Source organism: Myodes glareolus, chromosome 4 (assembly GCF_982192425.1).
Source record: "Myodes glareolus chromosome 4, mMyoGla1.1, whole genome shotgun sequence".
Taxonomy (NCBI): Eukaryota; Metazoa; Chordata; class Mammalia; order Rodentia; family Cricetidae; genus Myodes; species Myodes glareolus.
In genome coordinates this window covers 87,004,528-87,028,489 of record NC_142029.1, presented here as the reverse complement: position 1 = coordinate 87,028,489, position 23,962 = coordinate 87,004,528, and the positions used below count along the sequence as shown (strand labels likewise).

The 23,962-nt window shown below is 36.6% G+C and overlaps 2 protein-coding genes across 2 annotated transcripts; both read left to right on the top strand.

Annotated features, from left to right (window-relative positions):
- The first annotated feature begins 3,581 nt into the window (after positions 1–3,581).
- LOC125388999 (olfactory receptor 8B3-like) lies at positions 3,582–4,514 on the top strand. Its single transcript, XM_048417395.3, has one exon. It carries the CDS (start codon positions 3,582–3,584, stop codon positions 4,512–4,514), a length of 933 nt encoding a protein of 310 aa, XP_048273352.3.
- A 14,591-nt stretch (positions 4,515–19,105) lies between these two features.
- On the top strand, positions 19,106–20,038 carry LOC125388809 (olfactory receptor 8B3-like). Its single transcript, XM_085688557.1, has one exon. The coding sequence runs from the start codon at positions 19,106–19,108 to the stop codon at positions 20,036–20,038; it is 933 nt and encodes a 310-aa protein (XP_085544683.1).
- Positions 20,039–23,962: the final 3,924 nt, after the last annotated feature.

Here is a 23,962-nt window from a genome sequence, read left to right as displayed (position 1 = left end):
CAGGTGTCTTCTGTTGTTTTTGTTGTCTTTATTATCTTTCTAAAAGTTTTTTTGAGAAAGGATATTATGTAGCTTGTATTGTCCTAAAACTAGGAAGCTCAGAACAACTTGAACTCCTGATCTTCTCGTGAAGCCTCCCATGTGAGGAGGTTATAGGCATACATCACCATGTCTAACTCCAACAAAAGTTTACAGATTTTATCTCTTCAGTGACATATAAAAATTTCAGTGTTTTTTATTATTGATGTTGAAAAGGCTCTAATGTGTTCATAAGTATGACTTCTTCCTCATTTCTTCATCTACCAATAGGCATCCATGCATGTTCCAATCAATATCTGTACTCTACGCTAATTCAACGATATCCTCCTATGATTAGCAATCTCTGTGGAAGGAATGAGCTAATTTTGGCTTTGAGACGAAAAAATATATTTGGCATAGGATACTTAACTAATTATAAATAAATCAATAAATGGTTCATTCACAATGTCAAGTATCAAGAGTACTTATAATCAAAGATTGTCATCTATCTTCATTTTTTTCATTATGAATGGATTTATTATATATAATTTTATGATTTTTTCTTTTTTATCACCACAGCAATATAACTGAAGACATGATTTTTTTATAATTCCTATTTTTAAAAATTACATAAATTAGATAAATAGTATCAATAAATTCCTTGGATCAACACTTTTTCTAAAATGTGTATAGACATGGTTAAACTCATCTATAAAGTGTTGGAGCTAAGAACTAAACTAGAAACTAAAGGAGAAATGTCATGTAAGCATTGAAATTACTTGGAAATGTGATTTGGGTTTCTCTGGATGTTGCTCAATGGAAGAACTCATACTTGGCTTCAGTAATTGTCTGATCTTGATCTTGAACACAGAAAACAAAACACAGCAACAATAGATTAATTTTCGAAAGTGATTTGGGAGCTCTCAGTATAGATAATACCTTAGATATTTTTCTGCTATACACAGTAAAAAAAATGATAAGATAACAAGGAATACTGGGAATACAATCTGTGGGAACTTCCATCAAGGATGGAGGAACAATGAGGACAGGAAGCAAATAATAGATTTCCCCTAAGATATGAAGATTCTTGGAAGATGAGGTTCACTGTTGGCTCAAGCACAGTACAGTCCCTAAAGAGAAGTGCATGCGTTTCTTAAATGCCGAGTCTCTAAGGAACAAAAGATACATCCTGGTCTAGCATGTAAACAGCATCACCTCATATCTTTTTTTTTAAATATATATTTGGTGTCTGTGTCCTGAAGTGAGATTGAGAAAACCTCTACTTTGTTCATAGCCAAGTACATCATGCTGGTGAACTATCCTAATTTTCTGGTTTCTCATTTGGTGGTAAGTGTGATAAAAAAAAAAAAAGCTCTTCAAATGATTTGGGAGTATTTGATAAATTATGACAAAATATTGGCAATTCTGGGGTATATGAAAATTAATTCGTGCTATGTCCTTCGAGAATCAAGGTTTGGGGCTGGAGAGATGGTTTGGTGGTTAAGAGCACTGGCTGTTACTCCAGAGGACCTGGGTTCAACTCCCAGCATTCACATGCAACTTACATCTATCTGTAACTCAAGTTCTTGGAGATCTGAAACCTTCATACCAATTCACATAAAAATTTTTAAAAATTACTTAAAAATGAATCAAAGTTTTGAAACCCTTAGAGACTCATAGAATCCTATAATCTCACATGGGTAAAGGAATGAGGTAAAAATTTTTCTCTCGTGATAATGTAGGTTGAAATTTCTTTATGCCTATGTCTTCATTTCTTCTTAACACTTTTCTTGATATAGCTCCAAAATCTATAAATGATAAATTATTGGGGACACAAAGGTTCTTGTATCACAGATGACTGGGAAAACCAGGAATGCTAAGAATGCAGAAATATCTCTCCAGTGAAGGAGATAAAATAACTGTTTTCTGTTCAGTAGGCTGGGGTTTGATATGATTAGTGACCTGGTGACATTTTGGCTATCTGTGGAGGCAGAACTCATCCACTGTTTGCTATGAATGCATATTTCACGTAATACTCCAGAATGTTTATCCCAGCCTCTTTCTTCCCTATCTTTCAGTTAATATAACCCATCACTATGGGGGAAGTCACATATACTTTATAGCTTGCTGAGTTCCATACCATGTTGTTCACAGACCACACTAGATTCTAGACCTTTTAGCTATAGAACCCACCATCATGGTCACAAGTACTGTGTAAAGGTGGTTCTAAAGAGTCATACTTTAAGCTTTGTTGTGCACATTAAATTGACATAAATGACTGGAAACCAGGAGTGGGAATGATTGGTGCCTGGAAACTTTTTCCAAAATAGTGCTGTATATTAAATATGCTGACCTGACATGAGCTGGCCAATCTGATCCAAGCTGACAATGTGAATCTGACCAAAAGTTCATTCTCAAGTCTTTGCAGATAACTGCCTGCATTATTGAGGCGGACTTGCAGTGTCCTCCTCAATAAAGGTACATGTTATATTTGTTTTGAAACATTTATTGATTAAAATATCTCTAAAATAGAGATTATTCAAACATGTCTTTTCCCTAAATAGGCTTGATTTTTGAATCTACAGATAGTGGCAATATATTTTAAAATGTTTTTTGAAAAAAATTGAAACATACACTATTCAAAATTATTTTAACTCCTTGAAAATTGTTGCTGCAGACTTAACTGCAATTCCCATTTGAATTATTTTGCAATTTAGCATGCAGTGCTTAATTTCCAATTTCCTGCACCCAAACCATGAGTGCTCTAGTCTCCCTTCATAAATGTAACTGTTTTTATTGCACACACTGAAGAGATTATAGCACTGTTTCCATTTAGTGTCGTGGGTTTTATGCTTATGGAGTATCTTGACAGTGAGTCCAAGGATCTCATGAGTACCCTTTCATATCAAAGTATGCAATTCTAAGAATCAATGACATTCCAAAAGAGTATCCTGGAAAAGAGAGTAGAGGTTATTACAAAAGTTTCAGGAGACACAAATATTAGAAGGTCTCACTGATGAAGCTTCACCTTGATGGCCAAATCTCAAATATTTCTATATTAATATATTTTCTTGTAGCAACCATGGGATTTTAATCATTCCAAGACTCTGACTATATCTAAAGTTTATATTTGAAAAAAAAATGTAAATACTGATGCCACCACAGTTATATCTGGATGAGGTTAGATCCAGGTTGCGACAGGTTCTCCACTTATCCACCAAAGGCTGAAACTATGACGAAATGATGAGATGAGGTTTGAGAATTCTCACATATGTTTCCCGCACAATCTTATTTGGATATCTGAGCAGTCATGATAGAATATGACAATAATGATGACAGCTTTATGAATTGTTGATAAATACTTTACTCTGTCTTTTAATGGTCTAGTATGGGTACATATCATTTCATAACACGGTGGCATGAACATTAATTTCTGTGAACTTGGATATATAGGGATTCCCATCATGTAGTTCACAAATATGATAAAAGTTATGGCAGTAATTGTTTTTGGTCTCATATTGTCACAATATTCTTTTGTGTTTACAGATTATCTTAAAGAAAAAATGGGTCTGGAAAATGGTTCTTTGGTGAATGAATTCATTCTACTGGGATTGACAAATGACCCTGATCTCCAATTACCGATGTTCTTACTGTTTCTGTTAATATATATTACCACAGCACTGGGGAATTTGGCTTTGATCCTTTTAATTGTACTTAGTTCTCACCTTCACACTCCCATGTACTTTTTCCTCTTTAACTTGTCTTGCATTGACCTCTGCTATTCCTCTGTGATTACACCCAAAATGCTGATGAACTTCTTAGTAAGGAAGAATGTTATCTCCTACAATGGATGCATGACCCAGCTGTATTTCTTCTGTGTTTTTGGCACCTGTGAATGTTATGTTCTGACATCAATGGCCTATGATCGTTATGTGGCTATCTGTAATCCACTCTTATATAACGTTGCCATGTCACCCAAGGTGTGTTCCTATCTTATGCTTGGTTCATACATAATGGGATTTTCTGGTGCCATGATCCATACTGGATGCACTTTAAGACTGATTTTCTGTGACAACAACATCATCAACCACTATTTCTGTGATCTTTTCCCTTTGCTGCAGATTTCTTGCACAAGCACTTATGTCAATGAAATGGAGATTCTTATTGTAGGTGGAAAAGATATCATTGTAACCTGTATCATCATCTTTACCTCCTATGGCTTCATCCTCTCTAACATCCTTCAAATGAGATCCACTGCAGGCATATACAAAGCCTTTAGTACTTGCAGCTCCCACATTCTTGCTGTTTCTCTATTCTTTGGATCATGTGCATTTATGTATCTTAAACCCTCCTCAGCTGGATCCATGGATCAGGGAAAAATATCTTCTGTCTTTTACACCATTGTGGTTCCCATGATGAACCCTTTAATTTACAGCTTGAGAAACAAGGATGTCAAAGTTGCCCTGAGAAAAACCTTTCATAGGAGGAGTCTTTGAACAAATTTAAATGTTTAGCACTATAGATTTGTCAATGAGCATTTCTATTAATTTAATCACAACCACCTTTGAATCTATTTTTTTCAATTGATCATTAGTAGAATATGGGATATTTTTGTTCTTCCTGAAGATTTTGGTATACATTTCCTTGATTTTTTTGCTATTGGCAAAATTTTCTTTCATCATTTTAACTAAGAATAACAGTAATTAATTAAACCTCTTTTATCATTGTCATCATGGGATGTATCCAAAAATTAACCAATCATCTACCAATAGTTATAAAAAGTACTCCTTCATTGTCCGTGTATCTAGTGGCAAGATGACTCTCATTCATCAATGTAATAAAGTGTGAATCAGATTCATTTTTGTCTTTCATGGACATCACTGTGTTCTTTCCTAATGCAAGTGCTTGATTACCCAGGTGTTTTCATTAACTGGCTATTAAATAAAACCTATATTGCATCTGTAAATACTATGCAATTGACATTATTATGTCAGTCAGTTATGTTATATTTACTTCATAAATATTATCCAAGTAATATTATACGCCATCTATAGCTTTAGGGATTATAAATCCTCTCCACTCTTCATAAACTTTGATGGAATTTTTATCCTTAAATAATGTCATCAAGTTGGAGAATGTTTGAAAATGTAGATCAACTTTTATTTTTGGGAGTAGAGTGAAGACAGCTTCAGGAGCTAATGTAAAGAATAGTAATTGAAACATAATTTATGGATTCTTATGCCAATTCTAGAACATGTAATGATGAGCAGTGCTATAATAATCATGAATGAATCTCTATCTTTGTTTCTTGTTAAACTGGGTTCCTTAAGCATCTAAAAAACATTAATGTGTTACTGCATTTTTATTTTTTGAGAAACCTCTCCACTTTTTTCCATAGTTACATTTCCTATTATAGGGCAGATTGTTGTTTTTTAATCTCAACTTTCCTATTGTTTATTGTTTATTTTTCTTTATTATACTCATTATTGGTTAGATGAGATTGTACAACAATGTAGTTTTAATTTGGATTTGATGGCTACAGGTGTTGAATTGTGTGTGTGTGTGTGTGTGTGTGTGTGTGTGTGTGTGTGCATGCGTGTATGTATTAACCTCTGACACTTATTATTTCAATAAGTTTTCAGTTCTTTTTCACATAATGACCGTATTACTTCTCTCAGCGATTAACATGTTTGAGATCTTTAATATATTCTACTTTCTGAGTTCCTGTTAACGGAAGTGCTGCTAAACACATCCCTCTATTTTATTCATGTGACTTTTACTGTATAGCAATATGTTTGATGCAGTCGTATTCGTCATATTTTTGCTGTTGTGGTGGTGTGAAAGAAAATGGCCCCATGGACTCATAGAAAATGACACTATTAGAAAGTGTGAGCTAGCTGTAGTAGATGTGGCTTAGGTGGAAGAAGTGCTTCCCTAAGTAGAAGGACTTTAATGTCTCTGGAGCTCAAGCCTGTCTTCTGGCTCACAGTCTCTTACTGCTGCCTGTCAAACAATATGTAGATTCCCAAGCTCCTTCTCCATTACCATGCCTGTTGCACACTGCCATGCTTTGTTCCAAGATGATAATGGGCTAACGACAGCTAGTTACTGAATCAATAAACATCTATTAATGAAAAAATGAGACCCATGAATTGTAAAAAAATTAAGGAGAATATTTGGAAGGGTTTAGTACAAAACAGTGATGGGGCAATGATGTAATTATGTTATAATTTCAAAATAAGTAGACAGCATGGAATAAATTCACCCCAGTAAGCAAAATAACTACAATAAAATAACATGGCTAGAAAAATTTTAGGCAGACACAGACAGACACACAGACACACAGACAGATAGACAGACAGATAGATGATAGATAGTTCTTATAATCTCAGAAAATAAAAAATTGTTAAAAGTACCTATTCAGAAATTAATTTACTCTGTGTCTGTCTTGGAATATTTCACCTTAATTTGCACATTATCTTCAATCTTTCAAGTATTTCAATATTTTTTTTCAAAAATTTTACGTTAATTTTTGTACAGGAGAATAGGGATATACTTCTATTTCTTTGTGTGGATATTCTGCTTTACCAGCCTCAGTGTGTACTTTTGTTATTACTTTTGTGTTTCTAGCTTTTGTAAATGTGGAGACAAGATTGTTTAAAACTAGATAGCCAAGAATAACTTGACTCCCGGTCTTCCCATCAGAACCTTCTGAGTGAGAATGTTGCAGGCATTCACCACCATGCCTAAATTCAGCAACAGTTCAATGATTTTGTCTTTGGTCTGCCATATTTTGTGAGCCTTCATCTTGAATAAGAAGTCTATAGTTATAAGATTTTATTTTTGTATCTCATATCTTATTCTACTTATTGATCCATGTGTCTTTTGGTGGTACTTGTTGTCTCACAAGCTATATTTTTATAGTATAATATTAGGCATCACAATACCATGAACATTGCTCTTTTAGTTCAGAATTGATTTTGTTTTTAGGATCTGTGATTCAATATGAAATTGAATTGCCAATTTCTTACTTTTAATTTTGTTGGTTATTGCATTGAATAGATAGACTTATTTTAATTAAAAGTCCATTTCATTATATTTAAGGTTTGCTGACCCACAAACATGGAGGTCCTCCCATCTTCTTCCATCTTCTTGCATCTAACTCACTGATTACTTCAATATCTTACAGCTTTGGCTTTGGATGACTTTTCATTTTTTAAGTAATTCTTCTAAATGTTTTCTATTAGAGGATACTGAAGTACAATTGTTTTCCTGATCTGTTTCATATTGGGTTCATTATGGGACACACAACTGTTGCTTTGCTTAAACTGTTCATCAGATCTGGGTGAGTTTCTCAGGTCTTGTAAGTATGGATCATAATATCTGTTTATGAATGTCTTTAATTTGCTCTTCTTCTTTTTGTCTCACTCTTATTTCTTTCTCCCTTACTTATATCAGTAGATTGTAATGACTATACTAAATGAAACCTGAGAGTGGACATCTGGTCTCCTTTTTTTATAGAAAATACTTTCAACTTTTCTGTATTCAGTGTGGCACTGCCTATATCATGTGTAGCCTTTATTATTTTCATGTGTGATACCTATTGTTCTATCATTTAGGTATTTTATTATGAGGATATTTGTAATATTGTTAAAATATTTCTTCATCTACCTAAATCATATGCTATAAACTTATGCTTTCTATATGCCATGTTCTTTTTTAACAACAATATTTTTTGCATGATTTCTTTATTGAATCTTTGGGAATTTTTCATCATATACCCCAATTAAGCTCACTTATGTTCTCTTCTTTCCCTCCTGAATAGATACCACAATTGAAAAAAAAACTTAAGCAAAGCAAACATACAAACTCACAAAAAAAGAAATTCCAATAGAACAAAACAAAACAATAAAAACAAAATAAACAAACAAACAAAAGACTTTTAGCTCTTTCATCCATCATACTGGGTCTGTAGTACCTCGTCATTCATTCTGGTGGCATTTGGAGCAACTGTGTGCCATACTGTGTACAGTTTTGTCCAATCTGTATTACCTGTAAATGTTCATTGCAATGAGTAATTGGTCTGCTTCAATGCCTCTGGTTTTTGGTAAAGTGGCATCATGGGATCATCACCAAAACTGTGTCACAATATCCTGTGACCACCCAGAGTCATGGAGATATTACAGCTATTGTTCCACAAGACTAGCACCTTCCTGAGCTCCAGCATGCCCTAGATAGGGCAAATGTTTGGATGGGACAACCCTAGGCCCAGCTGTGGGCCTGGGTGATATTTGAGGTGGTCAGTCTAGGCCACAAGGACCATGCCTTCAGATATAGAGCAGAGGCAGCTCCCCTAGGTCCATTTTGTCTGCTTCAACTCTCCCTAGCCCTTAATGAGAGGTGGAACCAGCTCTCCTGAATATGATCACCAGCTCTCCTATAAGGGTCAGGGTTAGGTCTCTTGCTGCAATGTCCAGCAAGGGGCATAGCTAAGCATCCCAGGGCAAGTGAGGGGCAGGACCAGCTCAGCATGGCCCTTTGGTTTACATATGGTTCCAATGGGCACCTGAGGTGACAAGGCCATAGTTGTAGCAGGACCGTGGACTCAGACACGCCTGGTCCTTGGCAGTAGTTTAGGCCTGGATGACATCTTAGATCTAGGTTGAAGCAAAGACCATTCATATCAGGATGGCAATGGAGATGGCATGGCCTCCTGATATCAATGATGCCACAGATTGCCACCATAATCCCAGCTTTTGCTGGCAACAGACTCTGGCTGTGGTAGGACCACCAACCAAGACACGGTCGTCTGCAGCAGCCAGGTCTGAATATCATCATTGCTCCACATGGTAGTGCATTTCACTCATATTTGCCCAGCACCAGTGGCAACATGGCCCTCAGACACCAACTTGACCCCATATCTCAAGCAACCACATGGCCTATGATGGTAATAGGACCTTGGACATCAACAAAGACCCAGGATGCAGTAGAGCCATAGACCCAGAAATGGCCCTCAGCTGCAGGTATGGTCGGGATGTTTCTATAACATTGGTCAGAAGGCTACTTGGATTTGCATGTCCCTGGCTACCACCAACGAGGACTCAGGTGGCTGACCTGACCCCAGGCATTCAGTGGCAACATGGGACCAGACCATACAGTGACCATGGCTGGTAACACAAACCACTCAGATCTTTATAGACTTAGCTGCAAAATGGCCCCCAGATTCCAAAAAGGTAACAGATTGTGTCCTAGGCCGTGGTCCTCCATGTGGCCCCCGATGTCCATATTGGCTAAGGGCTTCAACACAGACCCAAGGTGCAGTAGTACCATTAACCCACACATACTCCTCTGAACAGCATAGTTCTGAACATCCCCCATGGCCTCAGCTGGTGGTGTATACCAGCCAGATCAGGATCGTACCAGTGGTAGTGCAGCCCTTGGGTGCTGACCTCAGGCCTCCACATGGATCTCATGGCAACAGGGGGCACTGATATCAACACAGACTCTGGCTGCAGTAAGGCCTTGGATTCAGAAATGGTCCCTTGATGTTTCCCTGGCCTGGGCATAACCATGGTACCAGATAGCAGAACATGCCACTTTGATTTGTATGACATCAGATTCAGCATGGCCCCTGGGCACCAACATAGTCACAGGTGGCTGATCAGACCCCAGGAAAGTACATAGTCCTTAGTCACAACAGGAGCCATAGTCATTGACCCTGACCCTAATTGCTATAGGGTCACAGACCCAGACATGGTCCTCAGAACAGCTTTAATGAAAGACAACAGTTATCTTAGATGACCATTTGTACCCTGGGTGGTTTCTACAACCGTGGTTCAGCTGTCTCTGTAGATTTCTCCATCATGATCTTGACCTCCCTTTCTCATATATTCCCTCCTTCCTATTTTTGAATGGATTGCCTGAGATTGGCCTTCAGTAATGTGGTAAATTATAAGCTTAACTCAAAAAAAGTAATGCTCCTATATACAAATGGTAAATGAGCTGAGAAAAACATCAGAGAAACGCCATCATTTACAATAGCCACAAATATAAAATATGTTTGGGTAATTCTAACTAAACAAGTAAAACACCTGTATGACTAGAACATTAAGTCTCAAAGAAATTAAAGAAGATATCAGAAAATGGAAAGATCTCCCATGGTCTTGGATTGGTAGGATCAACTTAATAAAAATGGCAATTTAACCAAAAGCAATACACAAATTCAGCGCAATCTCCATCAAAATCTCAAAACAATTCATCACAGATCTTGAAAGAACAATATTCAATTCAACTTCATATGGACAAATAAAGAACCCAGAATATCTAAAACAATCCTGTATAATATAAAGGAACTTCCAGAAGCATCATTATCTCTTATTTCAAACTCTACTATAGAACTATAATGGGTTGGAAAGTTCTTCTGTATATGTGTTGCATTTATTGGTTAGTAAATAAAGCTGTTTCGGCCAGTGATTTAGCTAAATAGAGCAAGGTAGATATTCCAAGTAAACAGGGGAGGAAAGAATGTGTAATCAGTGAGAAACCATGTAGCAGATGAAGGAGATAGATGCCAGAACTTTACCCGGTAAGCCACAGCCACGTGGAGACACACAAATTAATATAAATAGGTTAATTTAAGATATAAGAGTTATCAAGGAATATGCCTAAGCTAATAAGCCAAGCAATGGTTTTTAATTAATAAAATTTCTGTGTGGTTATTTTTGACCTGGTCAGCCAGAAAACAAATGAGCAGTTCCTGTCTACAAATTGGTGCCCACTTGGCCATCTAGGTGAGAAAGAGAGGAAGAGAGAGAGAGGAAAGAGAGTATAGACAGTTATTATATATAACAATACAGACAGTCATAGATTAAAGGAAAGATAATAAAATAAATATGAAACTTGTAGAAAAAGTAAAAGAATAAAAAGTAAGCCATGTAAAGATAAAAGGTACACAGAGAGTCAGGATTATTTATATTATTGTGTTTTCTTTAGTTTTTTTTTTTTACTGTGAATGAGCTAAGTGCCAAGAGACATTTCATTGTACAGGCTGTTAAGTTAAACCAACTTGCATAATTTAAAGGTATCTTGAGTTCAATATCTGGGCCTAAGGAAATGTTGCATTGGAGAAAAAGTTGGTGCGGGAGAATTATCTGTATTCTGTCAATCATATTTTAATAAAACGCTGATTGGCCAGGCAGGCAGTATAGGTGGGAAAGCCAGACAGGAAGTAGGGGTGGAGCAAAGAGACTGGGAGTATTCTGGAAGTAGAAACTCTCTCACCATTCCTGCGCAGACCACCAAGAGGCAACATGTAAGCTGACAGATGAAAAAGGTACTGAGCCCGTGTGGCTAACATAGATCAGAATAATGGGTTAAGATAAGTCATAAGAACTAATAAGTAGCCTGACCAAATGGGCCAATCAGTTTATAACCTTATGGAGTCTTGTGCGTGATTTTTCCTTGGGACTTGCTGGCTTGTTGGGGTACTGGGTGGGACAGAAACCCCAACAAGCCAGCCCTCATACTACATATGGCGCCCAGACGTGGATAACTGAATCCACAGAAAGCTTGAGAAAGCTTGGGATCAAATAGTGTAAAGCATGGTTTCTTGGTAGCAGCAATTTCTCGGTTCTGCTCTGCTTGCTAAAGGCAAGCAAATGCTCTCATCTAAGAGAGGCTTCCTGACTCAGCTTCAGCTGCAAAACCTTGCAGCTCATTAAGAGGTCCTGCCACGAAACACTTAAACGGTGTTGATGAAAAGCTTAATGCATGCTTTTCGGTTTTAAGCTGTAGCAGGAAAAAAGCTGTGCTGTTTTAAAATGTCGGCTTTATGGGCTGTCCTGCCAGGGCAAACTCTGACTCTTTCAGGCAGGCAGTCCAACTGAGTGTGGTCTGTGAGCAGGATGATGCTGCTTGCTTGCTAGCAAGGACCTTGAAACGTCATAGAGTTGTGGCAGTGAACCACAGCTCTGGCTGGTACCTCAGCCTTGAGGCTGAAAAGCTAAGGAATGAGCTGGATCTAGCCGTCAAAGCCACAGCTCTCCATATTGCTTAGTAAATTAAAGACTCATATGGTCAGAAAAAGAAAAATATACAGTAAAGAGAGATTCAAAGAGGAAGAAAACCTCTAAATATTTTACAGTGTGTTAAAATATATGCAGGCTAAAAGTTAAAGTTCTTAATGTAAAAAAAGGAAGAAAGAGAGTAGTTGGGTGTGGTGGTACACACCTTTAATCCCAATGCCTGGGAGGCAGAGGCATATTGACCTCTGTGACTTCAAGGGACAGAGGTAGAGATTGACCTCTGTGACTTCAAGGTGTGGTAGTGCACACCTTTAATCCCAATGCCTGGGAGGCAGAGACAGACAGATCTCTGTGAGTTCAAGGTGTGGTAGCATACACCTTTAATCCCAGCACTGGGGAGGCAGAGACAGGAGGATCTCTGTGAGTTCAAGGACAGCCTGGTCTACAGAGTTATTCCAGGACAAAGATATACAAAGAGCCTGTCTCAAAAAGTAAAAGTAAAAATAAAAGAAATAGAAGTAAAATAAAGCCGCATAAAGATGGAAATTACACAGAGAATCTTGATACTGTGTGTTATTATGCTCTCTTTTAATTGTTTGAATGCTGAGGAAGGAGCAACAGTCACCAAAAGACATTTGTTTATAAATGCTGCTGAACTAACCCAAGATAGACATTTTGAAAATACCTTGGCTTCAAAACTGAAGTCAAAAGGTATGCTACTTTGGAGAAGAGATTCTGCTTTTGTTTCCACAGAAAATGAGAGGCTATGGATTTATTCAGAGTTAAGAAAAATCATCTTTGACCAAGGGAGGCCACCTGAGAAATCGACAGGAACAGATGGCCCAGATGACAGAGTTCTACATCCAGAACTGATTCAAGACTGCAGCCTGAGATGATCAAGACTCCCAGGATACTTCAGTCAGGACTTGATTATAACTCTAAATTTTCTTTAGGTCCCCATAAGATCATCAGCGCCCCCAACCATCAGGAAGTAGCCTGAAATACTACGCCCACATTCCCAACAAATGGATTATGGGTATTTTCCTTTGTTTAAAAAAAAAAAAAGAGGGAAATGGTGCGGGAGAATTATCTGTATTCTGTCAATCATATTTTAATAAAACGCTGATTGGCCAGGCAGGCAGTATAGGTGGGAAAGCCAGACAGGAAGTAGGGGTGGAGCAAAGAGACTGGGAGTATTCTGGAAGTAGAAACTCTCTCACCATTCCTGCGCAGACCACCAAGAGGCAACATGTAAGCTGACAGATGAAAAAGGTACTGAGCCCGTGTGGCTAACATAGATCAGAATAATGGGTTAAGATAAGTCATAAGAACTAATAAGTAGCCTGACCAAATGGGCCAATCAGTTTATAACCTTATGGAGACTTGTGCGTGATTTTTCCTTGGGACTTGCTGGCTTGTTGGGGTACTGGGTGGGACAGAAACCCCAACAAGCCAGCCCTCATACTACAAAAAGTTATGCTTTTGTTTCCACAGAGGATGACAACCTGTGGATTCCTTACAGACTAATGTGGTTTGATGGACCATGATACCCAAAAAGGTTTCTATAAACTATCAAAATTACTTCACCCAACACAAAGCAGAAAGCACTTTGGAGAAAACTATGCACATTACATTTAAAGGGGAATATGTTATTGAGATAAATACTTTACATTGGTACAGGTCTTGGATTACTGATAGAAATTTAAGATCAATTTTGTTGAGTGTTTGTACAGTTTATTTTAAAATGTAATGTTTAATTAAGCAATACAGGTTAATATATAGCCATATGTATATATATGTATACATATATATATATATATTAGTCAAGCTTCTAGTCATGTTAGTTAAGTTTTCTAACTAACTTAGTATAGTTAAGATATAAAGAGATATATTTCATTGATATAGATAATCGCTAAACCTTTCAAGACCCATGGAATATATCATTTAAAATATTTTAATAACTTATAATTTTTATGAGAATGAGACATATCTGCTCCTGACAGCACCAACTACTTCAAAAGGGAGATGGGCATCTAAGAGGCTCCTTATGGAGTTTGCTAGTCATTTGCATAAGAAACTGCTTTTGCCTGTACTGCTTGATATTATGCTGTATAAACTATGCAGGACCCACAGAAAATGACTGCTAAACTTGCCTAAAGGTTAGGCAGTCCTTCAGGGCTCCTGCTTCATGAAAGAGTCTACCAGACATTCTGCAGAGCACAGAAGAAAGTGACTGACAAACTGCCAATATAGGTGGAACTCTCTTTAAATTTTTCTGCTTCATGGAAAAGTCTGCCAGATACTATGGGCCGATAGGCTAAAGATTGAATGACCCAATGTTAAAGAGGAACTTTGGATGACTGTACAGGAAGCAAGATGTCCGTGTCACTTTTAGAGTTTTGGAAGTTGTTTACAATGCACTTCCTGTTAACTTGGGTAAATTTCTTTCCATCTGGGTCTTTGATGGAGTTAAAGAATAGATAGTTATAATTACAGTTTTCCTTAGTTAAAATAAAAGATAGAGTAGATATAAATATTGTAACTAAAATTCTTGCTTGATAACTGTTTTTCATATGCAACTTTACTAAGTTAAAATAAAAACTTCCTTTTTATTTGAACAGAAAAGTAGAAGTGGTGTGGGAAGTCCTTCTGCATATGTGTTGCTTAAATTGGTTACAAAATAAAGTTGTTTCAGCCAGTGGCTTAGCAAAAAGAGCAAGGCAGATATTCCAAGCAGATTGAAGAGGAAAGAATGCAGAGTCAGTGAGAAGCCATGTAGCTGTTGAAGGAGACAGATGCCCAAACTTTACCCAGTAAGCCACAGTCACTTGACAATACACAGATTAATAGAAATGAATTAATTTAAGATATAAGAGTTAGCAAGAAATATGACTATACTAATAAGCCAAGTAGTGTTTTTTTTAATTAATACAGTTTCTGTGTGGTTATTTTACACAGTTGCAAAATGAATGAGCAGCCTCTATCTCCACTATACTAATAAAAAACAGCTTGATTATGCTATAAAAACAGACAGGAAGCCCAATAGGCTAGAACTGAAGACCCTGAAATAAGTCTACACACCTATAAACACCTTATTTTGACAAAAAAGCAAAAATGATGCAGTGATAGAAGGAAAGCAACTTTAACAAATTGTGCTAGCATAACTAGATGTCAACATGTAGAACACTGTAAATAGATCCACATCTATTGCCATGCACAAAACTTAAGACCTCAACTTAAATCCAGTTGCATTGAACCTGTTAGAAGAAAAAGTAGGAAGAATTTTGAGACTTCTTCACAATATAACATGAGTAGCACTGACACTAAAAGCAACAATCAATAAGTGGGACTTCTTGAAACTGAAAACTTCTGTAAGGCGAAAGGCCTGGTAAATAAGACAAAAAGAAAGCCTACAGAATGGGAAAAGATCTTTATCAACCCCACATATGACAGAAGGCTGATTTCTAAAATATATGAAGAACTCAAAAAAGTGGTTAATATATTCTCATTCAATTTTCTACATCATATTTAATAAAAAAAACTAATAAATTAATATGAATTTTTTATAATTTTTATATTAGAATTATTTTGTTATATCCCTAACTGTTCCTTAATAATCCTCTGGTTTCCACCGGTAGCCTAGATAATATCCCATTTTTATCTCCAATGTCTTTTAAGTTCTGTTTATCTTTTGTTCACTTGGCAGAAAGTTCGACAATGTTTCTACTATTTTAAAACATTAATTGTTTTCTTGACACTTAATCGTGCTCTTTCATTTATTATTTTTTGAATTCAGTTCAAATCTTTATTGTGGATTACCTACACCAATACTTTGCTTTTGATATTTTTTTGATAGTGAAACATATGATATTCTGTTCAACTATAGGGTAACATACAAACTTATAACACACAGAAGGTTGGCAGGACTATGTTTCAAACTTTTGTGCGTCAAATTAGAAATTGATTCACAATCATTAGCCTATTATCTAAAATATATTTTAGATTATAACAACAGGGTATTTATGTTTCATAAAACCTTAAATGTTTACTTTCTTTTTTGGTAAATAAAACTAAATCTGACCATTATTGACTTAATGTACCCTTATATTCAAGCTTGATAAAATTATTTTATGTTTCTGTTTATATAGTTTGGAGAAAAAAATCTTGCTATATATTCCAGGTTTTCTCTGAAACTGATTGCAATATACTAAAAACCTTCACCTTGCAATTCTTTTACTTCAGCTTTGCTACTGCTACAGCTAGAAGTATGTGTGACCACAAAGGACTAGACAAGATATAAATAAGTTGAACTGAATGAAATGAACTATTGAAGGGACAGTGATATCTTCAAAAACCCTTAGCAATGACCAGATAACTTAATCATACATGCTTTGGGAACAAACATAAATCTAAGTGAGAAGTTAGATTTTCAACAAACTAGGCATTTTTCTTATACAACTCACTTAAGATTTGAAATAGATGTATAAATTAGCCTCACTTGAACAACTGTTTCCAGAGCATTCCCCACCTCTAATATTTGATATTTGTGTAAATGGACAATGTATACCTGTAATCTGCTCCATAATACACAAAATTTCCTGAAATCAGTAATATATAAGACAAAAAGATTCATTCTTTGATTTTAATTTACAGACATACACAACTCATATTTTCAACTCATGATATATTTATTAATATGGACAGAATTACTTTCTAAGCTCAAGAACACTGATGATTGTGGCTGATATTTTACTATTTTTTCAAGTATAATTTTTGTTTTCCAAAAACAATTTCTTATCTTTTCACTTAATTATAAAAATGATCAGATAAAATGCATGATTCTTTAACCATTCCTATTTTACATAAATGAGTATGAGAAACTGATATTTAGTAAGTTGTCTAACCCAGGTTTCATCCGTACTATGATGAGTGTAAACATCATTGTTATATTTAAGTTCTATGTAGTTTTCTTGCTTTGAATATTTCAATACTTTTTATAAATATTTAGTTGGGGTATGTAGTTGTTTAATTGAGAATGGCCCTCATACAATCATATGTTTAAAAGTTTGGTTCACATTTAGTGGAAATATTCAGAAAGGATTAGAAGGTGTGGTCTTGATGAAGAAGGTATGGCCTTAGTGGAGAACGTATGTGGAGTGGGATGTGGGCTTGGAGTTTTCCAAAACCCAATCCAGGCTCCATCTTGCCTACAACTTGTGAATCAGATGTGATATAGTAGCTATCACTGCAGACCTGTGTCCACCTGCTAGACGCTTGTTGACATGTTCTTTATGAACTAATCAATGCTCAGAAGCTGTAATGAGCTCCCAATAAAATGCTTTCCTTAATAAATTGCTTAGACTATGATTTTTCACCTCAACAGTTAGCAACCCTAACTAGCTAGTGAAATACAGTAAACAGTTATTTTGGAGAGTGGGAGTGATGGCCAGCCTGATCTACAAAGCAAATTCCAGAACAGTCAGGACTGCTAGCAACACAGAGAAAAAATACTATCTAGGGGTGGCGGGAACTGAGCAGTTGTGGTGCACAGCTTTTTCCCAGCACTTGGGAGACAGAGGCATTTCGATCTCTGTGAGTTCGAGGCAGCCTGGCCTACAGATTGAGTTATTACTCAGTAGCAGGAGTGATTTCATGGGGTTTGGTCCAGTTCATTGAAAATAAATGAAGGAACAAATAAGTTTAAAAAAAACAGAGGTATGGATAAATCTCAGGAAAGATGATACGTTACAAATATTTCCACAGTTTTGAAAACTTTGATTAAAGCATAAAGAAAGTTTGAACGGCATCCTGTGGGACATTACTGTTAATGATTCACAAACAAAACAAAAAGCAACCAAAGCAAAAGATTTCCCTTGGAGACGAAGGTCAATGGGAGATGGGAGTTCAAAATTGGCTTAAGTACAGAAGATGTATCAATCCCTAAGAGAAGGTCATACCTAATTCTCTTCGGACATAAAGATATTTCATGGTCTAGCATGCAGAAGAAACCACCTCATACCATTTTTTGTAATTGGCACCTGTGCTCTAGGAGGAGACGGAGGAAGATTCTACTGTAGGTGAACAGGCAAGTGCAGTACAGAAATAAAGTACACAAAATTTTCTGGTGTCTAATCCGATGACAAGAGTGAACCCAAGAAAAGCTGTTTATTTTTGATCTAATGCTTCAGAGAACTGAGGATTCACATTATACTTTATGAGCAGTATTTCAGAAAAATTTCCAAGAAATGTGAGAAATTAATTAAGTGCCTAAGATTTTTAGAATGCAAGAAACAGTGAGTCTTAATATCATCTTTTGGGATAGCAAGGGTGGGTGAAAAACACTATTTTCTCTCTTAAGTAAGAGAAAGTAAATTTAGAAATATTTCATTTTTTTAGATTATGGCACAATAACATTATTTTCTCTTCCATTCAAAATCTCCCATATAACCCCCATTCTCTTTTTGAAGTACATTGACCCCTTTCAATATGTATATGTATATATATATATGCATGCAAGTATATTATAAATATATAAACACCACCTGATAAGACTACATGTTATTTGTAAATATGTTTTGAAATTTATGCTAATATCTGTCTTTTATGTAATTCCTTTCTTGGGACATACTTGAAACTGAAGCAAGTCATGTATAATTTACAAATTGCTTTAAACAATTTATTCACATGAGCTATACAAAGTAAAGCAAATTCAAATAGACTTCCCCACCATATAGACTTGCGATTATGTGTTTGGGTAAACATAACAGACAATAAAGTAAGAAGACATTTGTAAAATATAATCGGTTCAGATCCAAATATGTAAGAAATCATTATTAAGTATTATTAACATGCTGTTGACTGTGTCTTCAGAAGTTAACCGTATTTTGTAACTGAATCATTTTACTCTTTGGTTAGTATCTCTTGACTTTGTCTCTCATCACAACCAGGTGAGTGATTTTAGGGCACATGTGCCACATGCCTGAGAGAACAAATACTTGTGCATTCTCTGTGGCACATTATTTTAACTGTTTCTTTTTTATCTCCACAGATTCTCTTAGAGAAGAATGGTTCTGACAAATGGCTCTTTGGTAACAGAATTTGTTCTCTTGGGTTTAACAGACAACCCTGACCTGCAAATACCCCTGTTCTTGGTTTTTCTAGTAATGTATTTGATAACTGTCCTGGGAAATTTGACTTTGATCCTTTTAACTGTGCTGAACTCTCACCTTCACACCCCCATGTACTTTTTCCTCTTTAACTTGTCTTTCATAGACCTCTGCTATTCTTCCGTTGTTACACCCAAATTACTAATGAACTTTGTACTAAAGAAGAATATTATCGGTTTTGCAGGATGCATGACTCAACTCTACTTCTTCTGTTTCTTTGTCATCTCTGAATGTTACGTCCTGACAGCAATGGCCTATGATCGCTATGTGGCAATTTGCAATCCACTCATGTATAATGTTGCCATGTCCCCTAAGGTCTGTTCCTATCTTATGCTTGGTTCATATTTGATGGGGATTTTTGGTGCCATGATCCACACTGGATGCATCCTGAGACTGACCTTCTGTGCTGGAAACATCATCAACCACTACTTCTGTGACCTCCTGCCTCTGATGAAGCTCTCCTGCACCAGCACCTATGTCAATGAGATAGAGATTTTCATTGTAGGGGGTAAAGATATCATTGTGCCTGGCATTGTTGTCTTTATATCTTATGGATTCATTCTTTATAGTATCCTCCAAATAAAGTCTACTACAGGAAGGTCCAAAGCCTTCAACACCTGTAGTTCCCACATAATTGCTGTTTCCTTATTTTATGGATCAAATGCATTTATGTACCTAAAACCCTCCTCAGTTGGATCTTTGAATGAAGGAAAAGTATCTTCTGTCTTCTATACCATTGTGGTTCCCATGTTGAATCCTTTAATCTACAGTTTGAGAAACAAAGATGTTATAGTTGCCCTGAGAAAAACTTTGAACAGAAGAAAGTTTTGATAAGAAACTTTCTTTGTAACAACAGTCAGAATTCCAAGACATTCAAGGTATAGCCCTGTTTTATTATCTTATATTTTCAATATAACAAAATAATTTATATTTTTCATTCCATATTTTGGTATGTTTTCTTTGTTTTCACACAGTTGTCATGTATACTTTTGGTATTTATAAATTGTAAGACAAAAATTTGTCAGTTAAAGCCTTTTTCATGTTATTCTGGGGTTTGTTCTGAAAAGAAAAAAATGGTTTGCCAGTGATTAAATGAAATAACCAGGGTTACTGAGCATGGTATTAGACAATGTTGCTTAATTATATCTGTATTGAAATTGCTGTTTCTCTATGTAGATCTTTCACCATTGAATAAATGCAGCTCAAAATGTTTCTTTGTAACATTAGTCATATTTATATTATACAGATGTAGCATCATATTTTGATGATAAATTGTGTGTGTGTGTGTATTGAGTAAGGTTGTAGTGTTTAATGAGATTAGTAGTCCTTAGTTAGTAAAGCTCATTAAATAATAAATCCAGAACAATCTATTAATTTTGATATCAAGTTCAGAACTTTTTAATATAGACTCAATGTACAACATTTTAAGATATAATTTCACAATATCAGAATATGAGGTAAATTTTCCCTTTTGGAATTTGGTTGTGGTTTCAACCTGAATATGATACTAATTTTCATCATTTGTTTCATTTTTTTTCTTTTCTTCCTAGTATTTTTTTGAGTTTTTGTTTGTTAGAAAACAATTTAATATCTCTTTTTGGAGGAAGAGGTTGCAGCTCTTGATAGTGCAGCTGGGAAAAGCCGCCTGAAATATAGAACTGGTGTGTCTTACTAAAAGATTTTGTAATGCTTTCTGAAACTTATCAATGTGTTGTCAATTATTTTTGCTGTGATTTCTGCTTGAATGACTGATTATTTTATTTATGAGCTTCTGTTAGGTTCCTTTCAGTGTCTTTATTTCTTTTTTATTATTATTTTATTTAATTACTTTAAAAATGCCAATCCAAATTCCCACTTCATTCCCTTCTCCCCCTCCTCCCACTGCCTCCACCAACCCTCATTTTATGCCCTCCAATCTTAAGATAGGGTATGGCACCCTGCCCGTGGAAAGTCCAAGGCCCTCCCCACTACATCCAGGTTGATTGAGCAAGGTATACATCCAAACAGAATAGGATCCCAAAATCCAGTACATGCACTAGAGACAAATCCCAGTGCCATTGCCATTGATCCCTCATTCTGCCCCAACTGTCAACCACATTCAGAGGGATCAGTTTGATCCTATGCATGTTCATTCCCAGTCCAGTTGGAGTTGGTGAGCTCCCATTAGCTCAGACACATTGTCTCAGTGGGTGTACCCCTCAAGCCTTGACTTCCTTGCTCATACTCTCCCTCCTGCTCTTCAACTGGACCTTGGGAGTTCAGTCCAGTGCCCTGATGTGGCTTTCTGCCTCTGTTTCCATCTGTTGTTGGATAAAGGTTCTATGGTGATATTTAAGATAATCATCAGTCTGACTACAGGACAAGGCCAGTTCAGGTACCCTCTCCTCTATTGCTTAGGGTTTAGCTGGGGTCATCCTTGTGGATTCCTGGGAATTTTTCTAAAACAAGGTTTCTTGCTAAACCTAAAATGGCTCCTTCAATCAAGATATCTCTTTCCTTGCTCTCATATCTGTCTTTCTTCCATCTCAACTATCCCATTTCCTCAAGTTCTCCCCAGCCTTCCCCTTCTCCCCTCCTCTTCTTCTTCTCCCCTTTCTTCTACCCCTTCCCTCACGCGCCCAGATTTTGTCAGGTGATCTTGTCTGCTTCCAATTTCCAGGTGGATCTATATATGTTTTTCTTCGGGTTCACCTGATTACTTTAGCTTCTCTGGGATCACGCACTATAGGCTCAAAGTTCTTTGCTTATGGCTAGTATCCACTAATGCGTGAGTACATACCATATTCATATTTTACTGAACTTTTCTTCTACTCTCTTCATTTTCTTCTCTGTCTAGGTCTTAAACTGATTTTCTTGCTTAGTTAAGTCCTCTGTATGGTTACTCCTTCCTGTGTCAAGTTGTTGATTCTTTCTGGCTTTTAGCTATCTTAGTGTCTTTGTTTTCTGTTATTAGGGGTGTTCTTAGAGTATCATGGTATTGTGAGGGAGGTTGAGAAACATCTTAGGGTTAAGAATAGACTCAAAAGTAAATTTTGATACATTTTTAGAGTTAAAAAACTCCCAAAATACAAAACCTGTGATGACAAACTGTAAGCCTCAGTAGTTGCCATGGCAAACAAGAATGGAGAAGAGAATAAAATATAAGCCATATTGTTTAAGCGAGATTGAAGTTTAGACACATGACAGACTAGCAGTCACATGACAGAGAGGAAACACTAGAGAAAGATTAAAATAAGAAGCTTAAAATATTGGGGAAAGATAAAGTTTGAGGGACAACATTCTTAGGAAAAAAGACTAAAATATTTTCCAAATAGTTTTGAAAAGTTGATATAGACTTGTGAAACCCTATGACAATGACCCAGTAAGCTACTACAGTAAGAGGGAGAATCTGGAAAATCTAGTCAAGAATCTCATTAAATGTTGGATTCCTTGGGTTGAACATTAATCTGACCACTTTGAACCAGATAGAAGAGAAAGTGGGAAGTAGTCTACAAGACATAGGCACAGGAGACCACTTCCTAGGTAGAACCCCAGTAGCACAGACAATAAGAGAATCAATGAATATATGGGACCTCCTGAAACTGAGAAGCTTCTGTAAAGCAAAGGACACCGTCAGTAAGACAAAAAGGCTACCTTCTGACTGGGAGAAGATCTTCACCAACCCCTCATCAGATAAAGGCCTGATCTCCAAAATATACAAAGAACTCAAGAAACTAGACACTAAAACTCTAATTAACCCAATTAAAAAATGGGGTGCTGATCTGAACAGAGAATTCTCAACAGAAGAACTTCGAATGGCCAAAAGACACTTAAGGTCATGCTCAACATCCTTAGCGATCAGGGAAATGCAAATCAAAACAACTATGAGATACCATTTTACACCGGTCAGATTAGCTAAAGTCAAAAACACCAATGATAGCCTATGCTGGAGAGGATGTAGAGAGAGGGGAACTCTCATCCATTGTTGGTGGGAATGCAAACTTGTGCAGCCACAATCACAATCACAATCACAATCACAATCAGTGTGGCGGTTTCTCAGGAAACTGGGAGTCAATCTCCCTCAGGACCCAGCAACTCCACTCTTGGGAATATACCCAAGAGATGCCCTATCATACTACAAAACCATTTGTTCAACTATGTTCATAGCTGCACTATTTGTAATAGCCAGAACATGGAAACAACCTAGGTGCCCCTCAATAGAAGAATGGTTAATAAAGGTGTGGAACACATACACATTAGAGTTCTACTCAGCGGTAAAAAACAATGACATCTTGAATTTTGCATGCAAATGGATGGAAATAGAAAACACTTTACTGAGTGAGGTAAGCCAGACCCAAAAAGAGGAATATGGTATGTATTCACTCATATGTGGATTCTAACCATAATTAAAGGTCTTTGAGCCTATTATTCGTGATCCTAGAGAAGCTAAATAAGAAGGTGAACCTGTTGAAAATCATGTAGCTATCTGCCTGGATATTGGAAATAGACAAGAGTCCCAGGTAACCTCGGTTGCATGGGGGGGTGGGAGGGTTGTTGGAAGGGGAGAGGGTTAGAGAGAAGGGAGTAGGGGAGGAATGGGGAAAGCTGGGTGGACTGGGATGGGGGGAGGGAGGAAGGATGGATATGAGATCAGGGAAGAATATATTTCAACTAAGGGAGTCATTTTAGGGTTTACAGGAGACTTGATTATAAATGGGATCGCAGGTCCAAGGAGAGATCCCCAGATTGTTCTCTAGACAGAGGAGAGGGTGCCTG

Coding starts and splice junctions, on each gene's coding strand:
- LOC125388999 (XM_048417395.3), top strand. CDS start 3,582: ATGGGTCTGGAAAATGGTTCTTTGGTGAATGAATTCATTCTACTGGGA.
- LOC125388809 (XM_085688557.1), top strand. CDS start 19,106: ATGGTTCTGACAAATGGCTCTTTGGTAACAGAATTTGTTCTCTTGGGT.